Below are 21191 nucleotides of genomic sequence, written 5' to 3' on the forward strand. Positions count from 1 at the left end.
GTCACAAGCTCCCGATGCCCTATCCAGCGTTCAGAACAGTTTGTTCCAAACGCTGAGCAGCAGAGTACCCTTTAAAGTCAATGGGATCCATTGAGACTCGGTGGTGTCCTCTGTGGAAAGCGTGGCAGCACAGCGTTGGTGTGCACACAGCCTCAGGCTATGTTCATACGTTGGAATTTCCACACGGAATTCTGCAGAACAATTTTGCCAGAAATTCTGCCGAAATTACTGCACATTATGTTCAATGAGATTCCACTGTCCCAATTCACACAGCGAAATTTTAGCTGCAGAAATGCTGCATTCTGCAAAAAATATAAATAAAAAAAAATAAAAAAAAAATAATATATATATATATATATATATATATATATTCTTTGATTTTGTGGAATTCTGCAGCAGAAACCCATAGAAGTCAATGGGGCTTTGAATTTCGTCGGAATCCTGTGTTTTGAGCGCACAGAAATTCCGCCGGAATTCTGTCCAAATTCTTCAAAACTGTGAAAACACCGCAGTCTGGTTTTCTGTTCGGAATAGCAGAAATTCCTCCGTGTGATCGTGGCCTAAGAATAAAGGAGCCTTTTGCAGCAGCTGCCTGGCATCGGTTGATAAAAGTTCATTTTGCTATCCACTAGCATCTGGAAAGCCATTTTGTGCCATCTGCTGGTGACGGATCCAGTGGGCACACATCCGCCACCGAATACAATAGCGTTAGGACAGGATTATAGTAGGAGGGCAGCAAATGGTTAATATCTGCAGCAGGCAGCAGTGCTCAGGGCTCACACAGCAGCTTGGCTTCCAGCATGACAGCACAGCACAGACTTCACACACTTGCATGTGTTTCATGCCGCCGCCTCCTCCTTCATCAGGGCACCTGGCCCTGCCCATGCTGTCAGTGGGAGGACTGGGTAGCACATCCTCTGCCCATACATGGTGGATCCTTCCTTCTTTCCTGCTCCCCCCACCCCTCCTGCACAGATCAATGAGGGGCTGCATAGTCTGCAGGATCAGTCACAACCCAGGCAGAGAGCAGCATCCTCGCCTAGTGCTGATCCTGGAGTCACCTGCAGCCAGGGACCAGCTCCCCATCACCTCAGCATCTCCAGCTTCATCATAGTGGCAGCTCCCCCCACTGGGCTCGGTCGGATGTGGCCCCCAATTTCTTCTTTCATCAAGGATGGGCACAGCTGTCTCCAAGAAGAAGGCACTGAGGAATGACACTATCTCTCATGTAGCGGCTAAAGTTAGGTAAGTGCAGATGGGGGTGGGGGGGATTTACATCTAGGGGGGGCTTTAATGCATGTGATGCATTTGATTGCAAGCGCTGTACCGCAGAGCTTACAATCTAATGCATCACATGCATGAGTGACGTGTCTGCCAATGCATTACTATTAGCCGTTACTATGGGAGCTTTATTACTGTAAGTCAGTGTCTTCCAAACAGTGTGTCTCCAGCTGTTGCAAAACTACAACTTCCAGCATGCCCGGACAGCCGAAGGCTGTCCGGGCATGCTGGGAGTTGTAGTTTTGCAACAGTTGGATACACACTGTTTGGAAAACATTTCCGTAGGGTAGTGGTCTCCAAACTGTGGACCTCCAGATGTTACAAAACTACAACTCCCAGCATGCTCGAACAGCCAACAGTTGCAGAACTTCAACTCCCAGACAGCTAACGGATGCAAAAACTACAACTCCCAGCATGCCCAGACAGCCAACGATTGCAAAACTACAACTCCCAGCATGGCCAGATAGCCAACAGTTGCAAAACTACACATTCAGGAAGAAATCTGACCCAAAAGCTTGCTTGCTGGGAGTTGCAGTTTTGCAACAGCTGGAGACACACTGTTTGGAAAGCATCTCTGTAGGGTAGTAGTCTCCAAACTGTGGACCTCAAGAGGTTACAAAACTACAACTGCCAGTATGGCCGGACAGCCACGGTTGCAAAACTACAACTCCCAGCATGCCCAGACAGCTAACGGATGCAAAACTACAACTCCCAGCATGCCAACGGTTGCAAAACTACACGTTTTGAAAGGAAATTGACCCAACCGCTTGCAATATAATACACCCTACAGTAGTAATCTTTGAACTGTGGACCACCAGATGTTGGCTGTCCGGGCATGCTGGGAGTTGTAGTTTTGCAACCATTGGCTGTCCAGGCATGCTGAGAGTTGTAGTTTTGATATCGTTGGCTGTCTGTGCATGCAGGGAGTTGTAGTTTTGCAACCCTTGGATGTCTGGGCATGCTGGGAGTTGTAGTTTTGCAACCCTTGGATGTCCGGGCATGCTGAGAGTTGTTGTTTTGCAACAGGTGGATGTCGGGGCATGCTGGGAGTTGCAGTTTTTCAACCGTTGGATGTCCAGGCATGCTGGGAGTTGTCATTTTGCAACCCTTGGATGTCTGTGCATGCTGAGAGATGTAGTTTTGCAACCTTTGGATGTCGGGGCATGCTGGGAGTTGCAGTTTTTCAACCGTTGGATGTCCAGGCATGCTGGGAGTTGTCATTTTGCAACCGTTGGCTGTCTGTGCATGCTGGGAGTTGTAGTTTTACAACCACTGGCTGTCCAGGCATGCTGAGAGTTGTAGTTTTACAACCAGTGGCTGTCCAGGCATGCTGAGAGTTGTAGTTTTACAACCACTGGCTGTCCAAGCATGCTGAGAGTTGTAGTTTTGCAACCATTGGATGTCCGGGCATGCTGGGAGTTGTAGTTTTGCAACCCTTGGATGTCTGTGCATGCTGGGAGTTGTCGTTTTGCAGCATCAGGTGGTCCACGGTTTGGAGACCATTGCTGTAGGGGGTATTAGATTGTAAGCTCTTGGGTCAGATGTCTTCTTTTACAGTGAGACATAACTGTACAGTCACCGCTGCCTCCTCTATCTCTGTCACTTGTTCATCCACCTGACTGGTCCTAGTGATGTTACATAATATAGAGGCTCCGCTGCTCTACAGTCAGATCGCCATTCTATCCCTTGTCCTTTTAAAAGCCATCGGCACCCCCAGAATATACCCCCCCACCCCCCTTCTCCTATTAACCCTCCACGTTCCCCTTCCGTTATATCCTCAGATGATCCCAGCTCCCAATTAGTCGTAGCAGAGTTGGATTTGTTATCGACTCTTGTGCTATAAGAATAGTGTAAACAGTGACTTAATGATAGCGTCACCCATGTCCCCACACACAGGGGACCCGGGCTCTATGGAGACAATGACAAACACATTACCACACTTGTCCCTGTTCACATCTGCCAGCTGGAGAAGAACAATATATTATATATATATATATATATATATATATATATATATATACACACACACACACACACACATATATATATATATATGGAATGTATCAGATATATTGTGACGTGTTACAACTATGTGTAAAGATGACCTATTCTATCCCCCATTGTAATGGACTTTTACACCCTTGTGACAATTTTATATGTCACATTAGAACAGTGCTTTTGAACCAGGGTGCCTCCTGCTGTTGCAAAACTACAACTCCCAGCATGCCCGGACAGCCTTCGGCTGTCCGGGCATGCTGGGAGTTGTAGTTTTGCAACAGCTGGAGGCACCCTGGTTGGGAAGCACTGTATTAGAAGATTTTTAAAAAATCTATTAAAAAATTCCTGCAATGACTATTGGGCCCCCAATGTGGTAGAATGATTCGCAGCCAAGGTCACGGTGAAGGGCTCAGTCACCAGGAGATGTGATGGGGACAAATAGTACAAGGAGATTTAGGTGGGAACCAGTATAAGAAGTGAAGGGACCTGGTGGGGGCGCTGGTTATTATTGGAGCTGGGCAGCTGTCATGGGCCAGGATAATGCGGGGGGCTATAGACCTATATGGGGGGGGGGGGGATTACATTTCATCCCATACAGGAGAAATCTCCGGGACAGATGACTGTGTGAAGAGCTGCGCTTTATACTATAGATTATATATATATATATATATATACTGTATACTATGGAGGAGGTAAAGACACAAAGGGAGATGGAGGGAGAGAATGTGGTTTGTTTTACTTTAGAGAATGTAACAAGATTTGATGATCAGGTTCTCTGCCTCTGTAAATAGGTCAAAGGATTCTGCATAAAAGTGTAAATAGTTTACAAAATACAGATGTAGCAGAGCTGAGATTGTTTGTGTTATTTGTGGCTTACACTTACGTTACATATTCTCCTGGGAGGCAGAACCACTATGGTAAATAAAATGCTCATATTCTGTGTGATGGATAGATAGATAGATATGAGATAGATAGATAGATAGATATGAGATAGATAGATAGATAGATATGAGATAGATATGAGATAGATAGATATGAGATAGATAGATAGATAGATAGATAGATATGAGATAGATAGAACGATATGAGATAGATAGAACGATATGAGATAGATAGATAGATATGAGATAGAAGAATATGAGATAGATAGATATGAGATAGATAGATAGATATGAGATAGATAGATATGAGATAGATAGATATGAGATAGATAGATATGAGATAGATAGATAGATAGATAGATAGATAGATAGATAGGAGATATATAGATAGATATGAGATAGATAGATATGAGATAGATAGATAGATATGAGATAGATAGATAGATAGATAGATATGGGATAGATAGATAGATATGAGATAGATATGAGATAGATATGAGATAGATATGAGATAGATAGATATGGGATAGATATGAGATAGATATGAGATAGATATGAGATAGATAGATAGATAGATATGAGATAGATATGAGATAGATAGATATGAGATAGATAGATATGAAATAGATAGATATGAGATAGATAGATATGAGATAGATAGATATGAGATAGATATGAGATAGATATGAGATAGATAGATAAATATGAGATAGATAGATAGATATACGATAGATATGAGATTGAGATAGATATAGATAGATGAGATAGATAGATATAAGATAGATAAATAAATATGAGATAGATAGATATGAGATAGATAGATAAGAGATAGATAGATAGATAGATAGATATGGGATAGATAGATATGAGATAAATATGAGATAGATATGAGATAGATATGAGATAGATATGAGATAGATATGAGATAGATAGATATGGGATAGATATGAGATAGATATGAGATAGATAGATATGAGATAGATAGATATGAGATAGATAGATATGAGATAGATATGAGATAGATAGATAGATATGAGATAGATAGATATGAGATAGATAGATATGAAATAGATAGATATGAGATAGATAGATATGAGATAGATAGATATGAGATAGATATGAGATAGATAGATATGAGATAGATAGATATGAGATAGATAGATATGAGATAGATAGATAAATATGAGATAGATAGATAGATATACGATAGATATGAGATTGAGATAGATATGAGATAGATAGATAGATATAAGATAGATAAATAAATATGAGATAGATAGATATGAGATAGATGGATAAGAGATAGATAGATATAAGATAGATATGAGATTGAGATAGATAGATAGATATGAGATAGATAGATATGAGATAGATGGACAGATAGATATTTGGTATTGAATAGCAGCTGTATGTTCCCATATATATTATCTTACATATATCTAGTTACAATTTATCATCACACATATAAACATTTATTTTAGACTATACCTTGATATACATTGTTTCCCAACCTAGGGCTCTCCAGCTGTTGTAAAACTAAAACTCCCATCATGCCCTGACAGACACTGCCCTACCGAGTCTGTCAAACACTATAGTTACCGGCTGCCAGACACTTCCCAATATACAGGATATATCCAGAGATGTCTGGCAGCGGTTCTCCTCCATACACAATAATGATTAGACTCAGGTGGGATACATAGAATTGTGGTCTCCAGCCTTTCACTATAGGTCATTCTGTGAGGTGCAGTTCAGCTTGGAGATCATGGCTCTAGCTGTGGTGAAATGACAACTCCCATCATACCCTAGTACACCTGGGGGTTGTAGTCCCACAGCGGCTGGGTGGCCACAGGTTGCTCCAGCTCTTGCCCATCTCACTTTATTATAATGTATTGTAATGGAATCATCTTTGAACATTGGGAGCAGCTATAAACTAATGAAAGGCCGGTCAATTTATATATATATTATGTATATTGTATCATTGATTGCTAGATTACAATGACGGGATCCCACACAGCATATGGAGAGTGCATGAGGAAATCAGATGCATTCTGGGTCAATACTATAACCTTGGATAGGAAACCCCTGATAGTATATAGCGGTAGTTAGTGGATAAATGTATCCAGTAACATAGAACATTGTTACTACAAATCTCAAAAACACTACATACTATATCCTAAGATTAGGCCACTGTTTCCCAACCACGGTACCTCCAGCTGTTGCAAAACTACAACTCCCAGGATGCCCGGACAGCCGAAGGCTGTCCGGGCATCCTGGGAGTTGTAGTTTTGCAACAGCTGGAGGCCCACTGGATTAGGCAGTATACATATATACTCAATATGACCTTGAAAAATGAAGGTATCACACCCAGCTGAGGGGTAGAGGAGATTGTTCAGGATCGGAAATTGGGAAAATAGTGATCTGTATTGGGGCCGGCTGATAGATACCGGATCAGTTTGTAGCCAAATATGTGTCCTGATATATATATATATATACTATGAAACCATTAATATAATGTACATATTAGGGCAAAATTATAGCTCCCAGCATGCTCCCATACATACTGCTCTACAATGTCCTCCATGCTGCTGCTACTTCTGAGGGTGTACTACAGAGAAGTAAGGAAGCAGGACCCCTGCTTTTTATTGGTGTCTGAAGTGTAGCATTTTCCAAACTGTGTGCCTCCAGCTGTTGCAAAATTATAGCTCCCAGCATGCTCCCATACATACTGCTCTACAATGTCCTCCGTGCTGCTGCTACTTCTGAGGGTGTACTACAGAGAAGTAAGGAAGCAGGACCCCTGCTCTTTTTGGTGTCTGAAGTGCAGCATTTTCCAAACAGTGTGCCTCCAGCTGTTGCAAAATTATAGCTCCCAGCATGCTCCCATACATACTGCTCTACAATGTCCTCCATGCTGCTGCTACTTCTGAGGGTGTACTACAGAGAAGTAAGGAAGCAGGACCCCTGCTTTTTATTGGTGTCTGAAGTGTAGCATTTTCATAACTGTGTGCCTCCAGCTGTTGCAAAATTATAGCTCCCAGCATGCTCCCATACATACTGCTCTACAATGTCCTCCATGCTGCTGCTACTTCTGAGGGTGTACTACAGAGAAGTAAGGAAGCATGACCCCTGCTCTTTTTGGTGTCTGAAGTGCAGCATTTTCCAAACAGTGTGCCTCCAGCTGTTGCAAAATTATAGCTCCCAGCATGCTCCCATACATACTGCTCTACAATGTCCTCCATGCTGCTGCTACTTCTGAGGGTGTACTACAGAGAAGTAAGGAAGCAGGACCCCTGCTTTTTATTGGTGTCTGAAGTGCAGCATTTTCCAAACTGTGTGCCTCCAGCTGTTGCAAAATTACAACTCTCCAGGCATGCTGGAAGTTGTAGTTTTAAGGCATACTGGTTGGGAAACACTTGTACTATATTATTTTTCTCCAAGCCTTCTGCTTTGAACAGCGCTGTGTTATATGCTAGCACTATACAGTGGTGGTTTTCTTTCTGTTCTGACCCAGCTTTTACCCATCAATAAGTGTACCGATCAGAAGGCTGGTCCACGGGGATTCTCTTGATGTATATAGATTGTAGGTTTCCATCTCTCTACTCTGGATTACACATATCTACTCCATTGCTCACGTTCCGTATTAAGCGTCGTCTTCCTTGGCAGTGTCACCTTCTGGGATTACAGGAGCGGGCAGCAGGCTTGTGCCAGTAATCGGGCTGCATCACCGCGTGTGTTACATGACTGAATTGAGATTTTTGGGACACAGTCCAAGGCAGAGACCTAGAAGGTCCTGCAGCCGAAGCTCCACTGCCCTTGGCTGTCCGTGCATGCTGGGAGTTGTAGTTTTGCAACAGCTGGAGGCCTCCTGGTTGGGAAACGCTGACCCCCTCAGACCTATACCTATAGGAGATTGGGCGCCGTCCAGTGCGACTATACCAAAGTGCAATGTGCATATGTGCCGCTATTCTGCAATCTATGTGCCCGGCAAAGGCTATGCCCCCCAAAGAGACAACAAAGTATGGTGCCAAGTGCCAGGGCGTTGTTTTAACCATTTAAGCATACAAAGAGCATCGTATGGTCTTGTTTTCATATGGGAGTTAATCCGCCATGGAAAGCAGATCAATCTCTCTGTATATCAGACACGCAGGGAAAGACGATCGGACGCGACAGGAATATTGAGCTGACAAATTGGCGTTTTATGGAGGGATATAAAACGTCAGATAAAGCCGTAGTAACTATGAGGAAGATATGGGCTTTATTTATTGGAAATTCTGGGTAGGGAAGGCTGGATGCATTGATTCCAAACCAGTGTGCCTCCAGCTGTTGCAAAACTACAACTGCCAGCATGCCCGGACAGCCGAAGGCTGTCCGAGCATGCTGGGAGTTGTAGTTTTGCAATAGCTGGAGGCACACTGGCCGTTCCTGGGATGCTGGGAGTTGTAGTTTTGCAATAGCTGGAGGCACACTGGCCGTTCCTGGGATGCTGGGAGTTGTAGTTTTGCAATAGCTGGAGGCACACTGGCCGTTCCTGGGATGCTGGGAGTTGTAGTTTTGCAATAGCTGGAGGCACACTGGCCGTTCCTGGGATGCTGGGAGTTGTAGTTTTGCAATAGCTGGAGGCACACTGGTTGTTCCTGGGATGCCGGGAGTTGTAATTTTGCAATAGCTGGAGGCAAACTGGCTGTTCCCGGCATGCTGGGAGTTGTAGTTTTGCAATAGTTGGAGGCAAACTGGCTATTCCAAATATGCTGGGAGTTGTAGTTTTTCAATAGCTGGAGGTACACTGGCTGTTCCTCGCATGCTGAGAGTTGTAGTTTTGCTATAGCTGGAGGCACACTGGTTGTTCCTGGCATGCTGGGAGTTGTAGTTTTGCAAGAGCTGGAGGCACACTGGTTGTTCCTGGCATGCTGGGAGTTGTAGTTTTGTAATAGCTGGAGGCACACTGGTTGTTCCTGGCATGCTGGGAGTTGTAGTTTTGCAAGAGCTGGAGGCACACTGGTTGTTCCTGGCATGCTGGGAGTTGTAGTTTTGTAATAGCTGGAGGCACACTGGTTGTTCCTGGCATGCTGGGAGTTGTAGTTTTGCAATAGCTGGAGGCACACTGGTTGTTCCTGGCATGCTGGGAGTTGTAGTTTTGCAATAGCTGGAGGCACACTGGTTGTTCCTGGCATGCTTAGAGTTGTAGTTTTGCAAGAGCTGGAGGCACACTGGCCGTTCCTGGGATGCTGGGAGTTGTAGTTTTGCAATAGCTGGAGGCACACTGGCCGTTCCTGGGATGCTGGCAGTTGTAGTTGTGCAATAGCTGGAGGCACACTGGCCGTTCCTGGGATGCTGGGAGTTGTAGTTTTGCAATAGCTGGAGGCAAACTGGCTGTTCCTGGCATGCTGGGAGTTGTAGTTTTGCAATAGTTGGAGGCAAACTGGCTATTCCAAATATGCTGGGAGTTGTAGTTTTTCAATAGCTGGAGGTACACTGGCTGTTCCTGGCATGCTGAGAGTTGTAGTTTTGCAATAGCTGGAGGCACACTGGTTGTTCCTGGCATGCTGGGAGTTATAGTTTTGCAAGAGCTGGAGGCACACTGGTTGTTCCTGGTATGCTTAGAGTTGTAGTTTTGCAATAGCTGGAGGCACACTGGTTGTTCCTGGCATGCTGGGAGTTGTAGTTTTGCAATAGCTGAAGGCACCCTGGCTGTTCCTGCCATGCTGAGAGTTGTAGTTTTGCAATAGCTGGAGGCACCCTGGTTGTTCCTGGCATGCTGGGAGTTGTAGTTTTGCAAGAGCTGGAGGCACACTGGTTGTTCCTGGCATGCTGGGAGTTTTAGTTCTGCAATAGCTGAAGGCACCCTGGCTGTTCCTGCCATGCTGAGAGTTGTAGTTTTGCAATAGCTGGAGGCACCCTGGTTGGAAAACATTGCTCCAGAAGTAGATAGTCGTGTTCTTCAAGATCCAGGGAAGGCTTTGGGGTAACAGCTGTGGAGGCCATATTGGTAGGAGGAGGACAACTCAAGGACTTTCTGAAGATTTTTAGGATTTATCCAGGAAAGGCTTCTTACATAAATCTTTAAACATCCAGCTGTCACAGAACTACAACTCCCAGCATGCCCTAACAGTCTGTGGACAGGTGGAGACCACAGGTTTTAAGCAGCATTCACTATTCTGCTGGTCTTTTCCATAGCTACAAGTATAGGTTATGATAAAGGCTGTGCTGATCACGTCACATGTATGAAAATATACAAGATACATATATACAGAAGGATAAGATCCATTTACAGGTTTTACATTGCTACATGGGATTCGCTTAACTGCGGTGGAGAAATTCACTAGATACTAATGAAGACTCTTAGATCTTATCTGTATAGTAATAGAGCACGAACAAGAAGATATTCATTTACATCGGAGCCGCTACAATAAAGGTCTCAGACAAGATCCTATTCTGATCAGAATATATAATGTGAAGAATTAGTCACTGAAGTCCCTGTCTTCAGCCAAAGTGTTTACAAATATTACCTATCATGTAAGGACCCTAACTTATACTCCAGAGCTGTACTCACAATTCTGCTGGTGGGGTCACTGTGTACATACATTACATTACTTATCCTGTACTGATCCTGTTATATCCTGTATTATACTCCAGAGCTGCACTCACTATTCTGCTGGTGGGGTCACTGTGTACATACATTACATTACTTATCCTGTACTGATCCAGAGTTATATCCTGTATTATACTCCAGAGCTGTACTCACTATTCTGCTGGTGAGGTCACTGTGTACATACATTACATTACTTATCCTGTACTGATCCTGAGTTATATCCGGTATTATACTCCAGAGCTGTACTCACTATTCTGCTGGTGAGGTCACTGTGTACATACATTACATTACTTATCCTGTACTGATCCTGGGTTATATCCTGTATTATACTCCAGAGCTGTACTCACTATTCTGCTGGTGAGGTCACTGTGTATATACATTACATTACTTATCCTGTACTGATCCTGAGTTATATCCTGTATTATACCCCAGAGCTGCACTCACTATTCTGCTGGTGAGGTCACTGTGTATATACATTACATTACTTATCCTGTACTGATCCTGAGTTATATCCTGTATTATACTCCAGAGCTGTACTCACTATTCTGCTGGTGAGGTCACTGTGTATATACATTACATTACTTATCCTGTACTGATCCTGAGTTATATCCTGTATTATACTTCAGAGCTGCACTCACTATTCTGCTCTATTCTTACTGTGTAGAAGGGCTGCAGATACAGCCTTTTAATGAAGCTATTATTACCATATAATTTGCATATGTTAATAATTTTTTGTATGGAGAATTTCTCATAATAGTTAGACTTTAGTTATAAAGCTGGAGAGGACCTTGGAGACGTCTGTGAAAATTCATATTTCTATCGCTGGTTCTCATAGAATTTACATTATACCGTATAGGTTTAGATGGGAGCAGTAATGTTATTTAGGTAAAGAAATGTCTCCTCCTTCTCTAATCTACTTATATCTACGTGTAACCAATATACTTTCTCTAAATGAGTCCTGGGTACCATCTGAAACAGGCTGTATACCGCCATCTAGTGGAGTGACTAAGGTACTGCATGAAGGAGATGTGAGGCCAGAAACAGGTTTGGTGTAGCTCACAGAGCAGGGTTTTCCAACAAGGGAGCCTCCAGCTGTTGCAAAACTACAACTCCCAGCATGCCCGGACAGCCAACGGCTGTCCGGGCATGCTGGGAGTTGTAGTTTTGCAACAGCTGGAGGCACACTAGTTGGTAAACACTGGTTACAGTGATATAAATCAGAGGCTTCTATCATTGGTATATATAGGAAAGCCTATACTACAGTGTATATTTGTTTTATTTTACAATGGGGGTCATTCGCCGATGTCTTCAACTGAGGACAGGCGTGGCACTGTAATACCACACACAACCTGAGGACAGGCGTGGCGCTGTAATACCACACACAACCTGAGGACAGGCGTGGCGCTGTAATACCACACACAACCTGAGGACAGGCGTGGCGCTGTAATACCACACACAACCTGAGGACAGGCGTGGCGCTGTAATACCACACACAACCTGAGGACAGGCGTGGCGCTGTAATACCACACACAACCTGAGGACAGGCGTGGCGCTGTAATACCACACACAACCTGAGGACAGGCGTGGCGCTGTAATACCACACACAACCTGAGGACAGGCGTGGCACTGTAATACCACACACAACCTGAGGACAGGCGTGGCGCTGTAATACCACACACAACCTGAGGACAGGCGTGGCACTGTAATACCACACACAACCTTAGGACAGGCGTGGCGCTGTAATACCACACACAACCTGAGGACAGGCGTGGCGCTGTAATACCACACACAACCTGAGGACAGGCGTGGCACTGTAATACCACACACAACCTGAGGACAGGCGTGGCACTGTAATACCACACACAACCTGAGGACATGCGTGGCCCTGTAATACCACACCCAACTGAGGACAGGCGTGGCGCTGTAATACCACACACAACCTGAGGATAGGCGTGGCACTGTAATACCACACACAACCTGAGGACAGGCGTGGCGCTGTAATACCACACACAACCTGAGGACAGGCGTGGCGCTGTAATACCACACACAACCTGAGGACAGGCGTGGCTCTGTAATACCACACACAACCTGAGGACAGGCGTGGCGCTGTAATACCACACACAACCTGAGGACAGGCGTGGCGCTGTAATACCACAAACAACCTGAGGACAGGCGTGGCGCTGTAATACCACACACAACCTGAGGACAGGCGTGGCTCTGTAATACCACACACAACCTGAGGACAGGCGTGGCGCTGTAATACCACACACAACCTGAGGACAGGCGTGGCGCTGTAATACCACACACAACCTGAGGACAGGCGTGGCGCTGTAATACCACACACAACCTGAGGACAGGCGTGGCGCTGTAATACCACACACAACCTGAGGACAGGTGTGGCGCTGTAATACCACACACAACCTGAGGACAGGCGTGGCGCTGTAATACAACACACAACCTGAGGACAGGCGTGGCGCTGTAATACCACACACAACCTGAGGACAGGCGTGGCGCTGTAATACCACACACAACCTGAGGACAGGCGTGGCGCTGTAATACCACACACAACCTGAGGACAGGCGTGGCGCTGTAATACCACACACAACCTGAGGACAGGCGTGGCGCTGTAATACCACACACAACCTGAGGACAGGCGTGGCGCTGTAATACCACACACAACCTGAGGACAGGCGTGGCTCTGTAATACCACACACAACCTGAGGACAGGCGTGGCGCTGTAATACCACACACAACCTGAGGACAGGCGTGGCGCTGTAATACCACACACAACCTGAGGACAGGCGTGGCGCTGTAATACCACACACAACCTGAGGACAGGCGTGGCGCTGTAATACCACACACAACCTGAGGACAGGTGTGGCGCTGTAATACCACACACAACCTGAGGACAGGCGTGGCGCTGTAATACAACACACAACCTGAGGACAGGCGTGGCGCTGTAATACAACACACAACCTGAGGACAGGCGTGGCGCTGTAATACCACACACAACCTGAGGACAGGCGTGGCGCTGTAATACCACACACAACCTCCGGTTGTTACAAAACTACAACTCCCTGCATGCCCGGACAGCCAAAGGCTGTCCAGGCATGCTGGGAGTTGTGGTTTTGTAACAGGTAGAGCTACACTGGCTGGGATACACTGCCCCAAATCAGTGTGCCTCCAGCTGTTGCAATACTACAACTCCCAGCATGCCTATTTTTGCCAAGTAAAATGGTGCCACCCCCCCTTCCTTAAATAAGATAGTATACAGACAGATTGCCACAATGCTGCCCCCTACAGTATGAACATGCACAGCATGTATGTACCTGCAGCATTTAGTTTTACAGGTATAGGTAACCTTGTTCTATTTCCAAGCAGTGCAAATAATTAGATTGCAAGCTCTGCAGGCAAGAACATACCCAAGTAGAGTATATACTGGATGATCGCAGCACATCGGATCCTTCCTCCATGTTTCAGGGGTAATTAGTGACATGTTGCAGGGGCCTCTCCCGGGAGGCTGCGGCTGTGGGTGGAAGCTACGAGGATTATTTTTATAGACGCGGCGTGGGCTGCAAACAAGATGATTACGGGTGTTAGGAAAGGAGACGACATGGCAGAGACAAGCCACAGAGCCAACGCCAGCCTGGCAGCGCAAATCTTATTTATTCGCTACATGGTGGATTTGGCTGTAGCTCACCGCCAGGGTAATCAGCCTCCAATATAATCGGCCTCCCGCAGCCTCCATTGTGCCCGTCTCATTACAGACATGGTCAGGGCATCCTAACCAATGCACAGCCAGAGATGCCAGTCTGCCCAATGGGCTATCATCTAGCAGCCGTTGAATGGTCTTGCAGCTCAGGCATGCTGAGAGTTAAAGTTTTGCAACAGCTGGAGGCACATTGGTTGGAAAACACCCACGTAGAAAGGATTGTCTCAAAAAAACAGACAGAACTCAATTACAGAACCAGTATTACTGGCAGCAGATAATGCATAAAATCTTTCAAGGGGTCAGTCAGTGTTACAGCACCTATCATTCACTGGGGCAGACGTATGCGGGCCAGGGGCGTCCGTATTATTGGGAGTGTGAAAAAAGAAGATACCTTCTAAAAGTCTGTAGACCCCCGACCATTACACAGTGAAAAATTAGTCTAGATGCCTTTACTACTATAATATTGCCTTCCATGTACAAGAATATAACTACTATAATACTGCCCCTATATACAAGAATATAACTACTATAATACTGCTCCTATATACAAGAATATAACTACTATAATACTGCCTCCTATATACAAGAATATAACTACTATAATACTGCTCCTATATACAAGAATATAACTACTATAATACTGCTCCTATACACAAGAATATAACTACTATAATACTGCTCCTATATACAAGAATATAACTACTATAATACTGCTCCTATATACAAGAATATAACTACTATAATACTGCCCCCTATATACAAGAATATAACTACTATAATACTGCTCCTATATACAAGAATATAACTACTATAATACTGCTCCTATATACAAGAATATAACTACTATAATACTGCCCCCTATACACAAGAATATAACTACTATAATACTGCCTCCTATATACAAGAATATAACTACTATAATACTGCTCCTATATACAAGAATATAACTACTATAATACTGCTCCTATATACAAGAATATAACTACTATAATACTGCCTCCTATATATAAGAATATAACTACTATAATACTGCTCCCTATATACAAGAATATAACTACTATAATACTGCTCCCTATATACAAGGATATAACTACTATAATACTGCTCCCTATATACAAGAATATAACTACTATAATACTGCTCCCTATATACAAGAATATAACTACTATAATACTGCTCCCTATATACAAGAATATAACTACTATAATACTGCTCCTATATACAAGAATATAACTACTATAATACTGCTCCTATATACAAGAATATAACTATTATAATACTGCTCCTATATACAAGAATATAACTACTATAATACTGCTCCTATATACAAGAATATAACTACTATAATACTGCCTCCTATATACAAGAATATAACTACTATAATACTGCCTCCTATATACAAGAATATAACTACTATAATACTGCCTCCTATATACAAGAATATAACTACTATAATACTGCCTCCTATATACAAGAATATAACTACTATAATACTGCTCCTATATACAAGAATATAACTACTATAATACTGCTCCTATATACAAGAATATAACTATTATAATACTGCTCCTATATACAAGAATATAACTACTATAATACTGCTCCTATATACAAGAATATAACTACTATAATACTGCTCCTATATACAAGAATATAACTACTATACTACTGCTCCTATATACAAGAATATAACTACTATAATACTGCTCCTATATACAAGAATATAACTACTATAATACTGCTCCCTATATACAAGAATATAACTACTATAATACTGCTCCTATATACAAGAATATAACTACTATAATACTGCCCCCTATATACAAGAATATAACTACTATAATACTGCTCCCTATATACAAGAATATAACTACTATAATACTGCTCCTATATACAAGAATATAACTACTATAATACTGCTCCCTATATACAAGAATATAACTACTATAATACTGCTCCTATATACAAGAATATAACTACTATAATACTGCTCCTATATACAAGAATATAACTACTATACTACTGCCTCCTATATACAAGAATATAACTACTATAATACTGCTCCTATATACAAGAATATAACTACTATAATACTGCTCTTATATACAAGAATATAACTACTATACTACTGCTCCTATATACAAGAATATAACTACTATAATACTGCTCCTATATACAAGAATATATCTACTATAATACTGCTCCTATATACAAGAATATAACTACTATAATACTGCTCCTATATACAAGAATATAACTACTATAATACTGCCTCCTATATACAAGAATATAACTACTATAATACTGCTCCTATATACAAGAATATAACTACTATAATACTGCTCCTATATACAAGAATATAACTACTATAATACTGCTCCTATATGCAAGAATATAACTACTATAATACTGCTCCTATATACAAGAATATAACTACTATAGTACTGCTCCTATATGGTGATGTATGTAGACAAGGACGTAGTATACAGTAATGAAGTGTTTGCACTTGTAGCGGGGCCATAATCCAGTAATAATACATCTATATCCTCTTGTTACATTATTCAGTAATTCATGGGGCGGCAGTGGATCTATGAGGTGATTAGTTTTCGGTTCCTGCTGCTTCATATAATTCAATTATTTAAACACACATAGACGCGGTTATATCTAATACATAACGTTCCCCCGCCATATACACATACAGATTGTATACATGTCACTCTACAGTCCCTCAGGCCCTGTCCTCACATGTTGACATGAGGATTTCACTGGTCAGACACCTGTATCAATGAAGCGCACTGACTGACTGTCTTATAGCGCCACTCTATGGTGTAGCACAGTACTACATATTATGTACTGCTGTATACTGGTCCATTTCTTTTTACTTTTATTGCTTTCACCCCACTCAAACATGTCTCCTCTCTGGAACATATAGCGCCTCCCTTGTTCAGTGGCTATGTCTGGTATTGCAGGTCACCCCCATGTATTTGAATAGACCGCTCCTCTATTGTACGGATGTTCTTAGTGTCGGAGTGCCCTGATGATTGTGACATATCACTTCTCTCTTTTTAAGAGCAGCGAGGGCCTTTGGAGAATACTTGTCGCAGACTCATCCGGACAGCCAAAACGGCTCAGGTAAGACCCCACTCCTAGGTAAGAAGCCCCTCACCCCCCTGTGTCCCTCAGGATCATTATTATTATTATTATGTATATAGGAGCAGTATTATTATAGTTATATTCTTGTATATAGGGGGCAGTATTATAGTAGTTATATTCTTGTATATAGGAGGAGTATTATAGTAGTTATATTCTTGTATATAGGAGCAGTATTATAGTAGTTATATTCTTGTATATAGGAGCAGTATTATAGTAGTTATATTCTTGTATATAGGAGCGGTATTATAATAGTTATATTCTTGTATATAGGAGCAGTATTATAGTAGTTATATTCTTGTATATAGGAGCAGTATTATAGTAGTTATATTCTTGTATATAGGAGCAGTATTATAGTAGTTATATTCTTGTATATAGGAGCGGTATTATAATAGTTATATTCTTGTATATAGGAGCAGTATTATAGTAGTTATATTCTTGTATATAGGAGCAGTATTATAGTAGTTATGAATTCGGGTAGAAAAACAGACATGGTGCACATCTACAATCTTGTATAATGATCTGATTGCTTCTCAGCATAATATCAAAAACTAACAGGTTGTTATTATACATTTTTGATCAAAAAGTACAAGCCCACTCGCCACGTCAAGGCCACCTATTTAGAGTGGGTCCCTAACGTCCCTAGCATAAAATGGCGCAGCACCGAGTGGCGACCACCACCGCCGCGACACCAACGACCCACCGGCAGAGCGGCCCCAATGCAACTCAAACCAGTCTATGGGCCGCACCCCCCCGCAGACACGGCGCCACGGCAGTAACGGACACCGCACAGCACCACACCAGTGTGAACAAGGTGTAATGGCTCACTTACCATGCGCTCCCAGTCAGACTGGGAGGCTGCTAGGAAAGAAATGACCCATGTGTAGCTAACTACTACTTATATAGGGTTGGGCTGAGGGGGTGGGGAAGAGTGCAGACAACATGTTCAAACAAAAAAAAAGAGGGGATAGAAATCACAGTGTGAATTCGGGTAGAAAAACAGACATGGTGCACATCTACAATCTTGTATAGTGATCTGATTGCTTCTCAGCATAATATCAAAAACTAACAGATCATTATACAAGATTGTAGATGTGCACCATGTCTGTTTTTCTACCCGAATTCACATTATAGTAGTTATATTCTTGTATATAGGAGCAGTATTATAGTAGTTATATTCTTGTATATAGGAGCAGTATTGTAGTAGTTATATTCTTGTATATAGGAGCAGTATTATAGTAGTTATATTCTTGTATATAGGAGGCAGTATTATAGTAGTTATATTCCTGTATATAGAAGCAGTATTATAGTAGTTATATTCTTGTATATAGGAGCAGTATTACAGTAGTTATATTCTTGTATATAGGAGCAGTATTATAGTAGTTATATTCTTGTATATAGGAGGCAGTATTATAGTAGTTATATTCTTGTATATAGGAGGCAGTATTATAGTAGTTATATTCTTGTATATAGGAGGCAGTATTATAGTAGTTATATTCTTGTATATAGGAGTGGTATTATAGTAGTTATATTCTTGTATATAGGAGCAGTATTATAGCCGTTATATTCTTGTATATAGGAGCAGTATTATAGTAGTTATATTCTTGTATATAGGAGTAGTATTATAGTAGTTATATTCTTGTATATAGGAGACAGTATTATAGTAGTTATATTCTTGTATATAGTAGACAGTATTATAGTAGTTATATTCTTGTATATAGGAGCAGTATTATAGTAGTTATATTCTTGTATATAGGAGCGGTATTATAGTAGTTATATTCTTGTATATAGGAGCAGTATTATAGTAGTTATATTCTTGTATATAGGGGCAGTATTATAGTAGTTATATTCTTGTATATAGGAGCAGTATTATAGTAGTTATATTCTTGTATATAGGAGCAGTATTATAGTAGTTATATTCTTGTATATAGGAGGCAGTATTATAGTAGTTATATTCCTGTATATAGAAGCAGTATTATAGTAGTTATATTCTTGTATATAGGAGCAGTATTATAGTAGTTATATTCTTGTATATAGGAGCAGTATTATAGTAGTTATATTCTTGTATATAGGAGGCAGTATTATAGTAGTTATATTCATGTATATTGGAGCAGTATTATAGTAGTTATATTCTTGTATATAGGAGCAGTATTATAGTAGTTATATTCTTGTATATAGGAGGCAGTATTATAGTAGTTATATTCTTGTATATAGGAGGCAGTATTATAGTAGTTATATTCTTGTATATAGGAGGCAGTATTATAGTAGTTATATTCTTGTATATAGGAGCAGTATTATAGTAGTTATATTCTTGTATATAGGAACAGTATTATAGTAGTTATATTCTTGTATATAGGGGGCAGTATTATAGTAGTTATATTCTTGTATATAGGGGGCAGTATTATAGTAGTTATATTCTTGTATATAGGAGGCAGTATTATAGTAGTTATATTCTTGTATATAGGAGCAGTATTATAGTAGTTATATTCTTGTATATAGGAGCAGTATTATAGTAGTTATATTCTTGTATATAGGAGCAGTATTATAGTAGTTATATTCTTGTATATAGGGGCAGTATTATAGTAGTTACATTCTTGTATATAGGAGCAGTATTATAGTAGTTATATTCTTGTATATAGGAGCAGTATTATAGTAGTTATATTCTTGTATATAGGAGCGGTATTATAGTAGTTATATTCTTGTATATAGGAGCAGTATTATAGTAGTTAAATTCTTGTACATAGGAGGCAGTATTATAGTAGTTATATTCTTGTACATAGGAGGCAGTATTTTACTTAAATTGCCATTTTCATCTGCACTAGGTTTATAAATAAGTAATAGGACCAGAATGTTCAAGGTGACTGCAGATCCTGACAGTTTACCATCTCTATAGCCCCATGTTCTACTGCAGTATAACCGTAGCCTGGCAGGCCCTTTATACTTTTGCGTGTGGTTCTTTATAGTCCAACAGGGAGCATCTGTATATATAAAGGAAAAAAAAAAAACATTTATTGAATCTAATTACATTGATGTGTTCTCTCATTATTGGGGGCCCAGCGGGGCCCCATCCCAGAACATGTGCATGCCGTGATTGAAACGAGTAATTAGGTCTCAGAGAAGTTAATTTGTTCTGCCCTGCGTGGTCTGTACGGAGCACAAAAGGCGGTATTCTTACAATGTGGTGTTCTGCGGAGCACTTTGTGTGAGGTGATGGCTGCACATGGGGGGGGGGTATATACTTGTTTGTGAGGCTGGAAATGTTAGTATTCTCAGGTGATAGAAAAGTTCTCTCTTTGCTTCCTGTTTGGGAAATAATATGAAGATTAAGTCTTATACGTTTCATTGTTCATCATCTTTCTTCACGATTCTTTCTTAATAGTTTATTGTTGCGGTGACCTTGGACGTCTGTCATTGTAGTTTAATGTCTTTTGCTGGAAGTTTACGCAAAACACATTACTCGTGGCACCTTAGTAAAACATCTGTCCTGCCAGGAAAAAGGCTTTTTATCTGAAGAAAGGGGGAAAAGGGGCCAAACACAAAGGGCGGATATCATCTGGAAGGGTCTGGTTGGGTCTAAACT

The 21191-nt window shown here is 41.6% G+C and overlaps 1 protein-coding gene across 4 annotated transcripts in view; it reads left to right on the top strand.

Annotated features, from left to right (window-relative positions):
* The first annotated feature begins 576 nt into the window (after window positions 1-576).
* The window catches only part of NSMF (NMDA receptor synaptonuclear signaling and neuronal migration factor), a 55718-nt gene continuing 35103 nt past the window's right edge, over window positions 577-21191 (top strand). Inside the window, exons 1-2 of one of the 4 annotated variants that reach the window (XM_056540347.1) lie at window positions 577-1245; window positions 17532-17593. In XM_056540347.1, the coding sequence (XP_056396322.1) occupies window positions 1175-1245; window positions 17532-17593 (133 nt within the window). In that variant the 5' untranslated portion in view covers window positions 577-1174. The remainder of the gene's footprint in view (window positions 1246-17531; window positions 17594-21191) is intronic. The other 3 variants (XM_056540344.1, XM_056540345.1, XM_056540346.1) reach the window with 3 other exon arrangements.

Source organism: Hyla sarda, chromosome 9 (assembly GCF_029499605.1).
Source record: "Hyla sarda isolate aHylSar1 chromosome 9, aHylSar1.hap1, whole genome shotgun sequence".
In the NCBI taxonomy this organism is placed as follows: Eukaryota; Metazoa; Chordata; class Amphibia; order Anura; family Hylidae; genus Hyla; species Hyla sarda.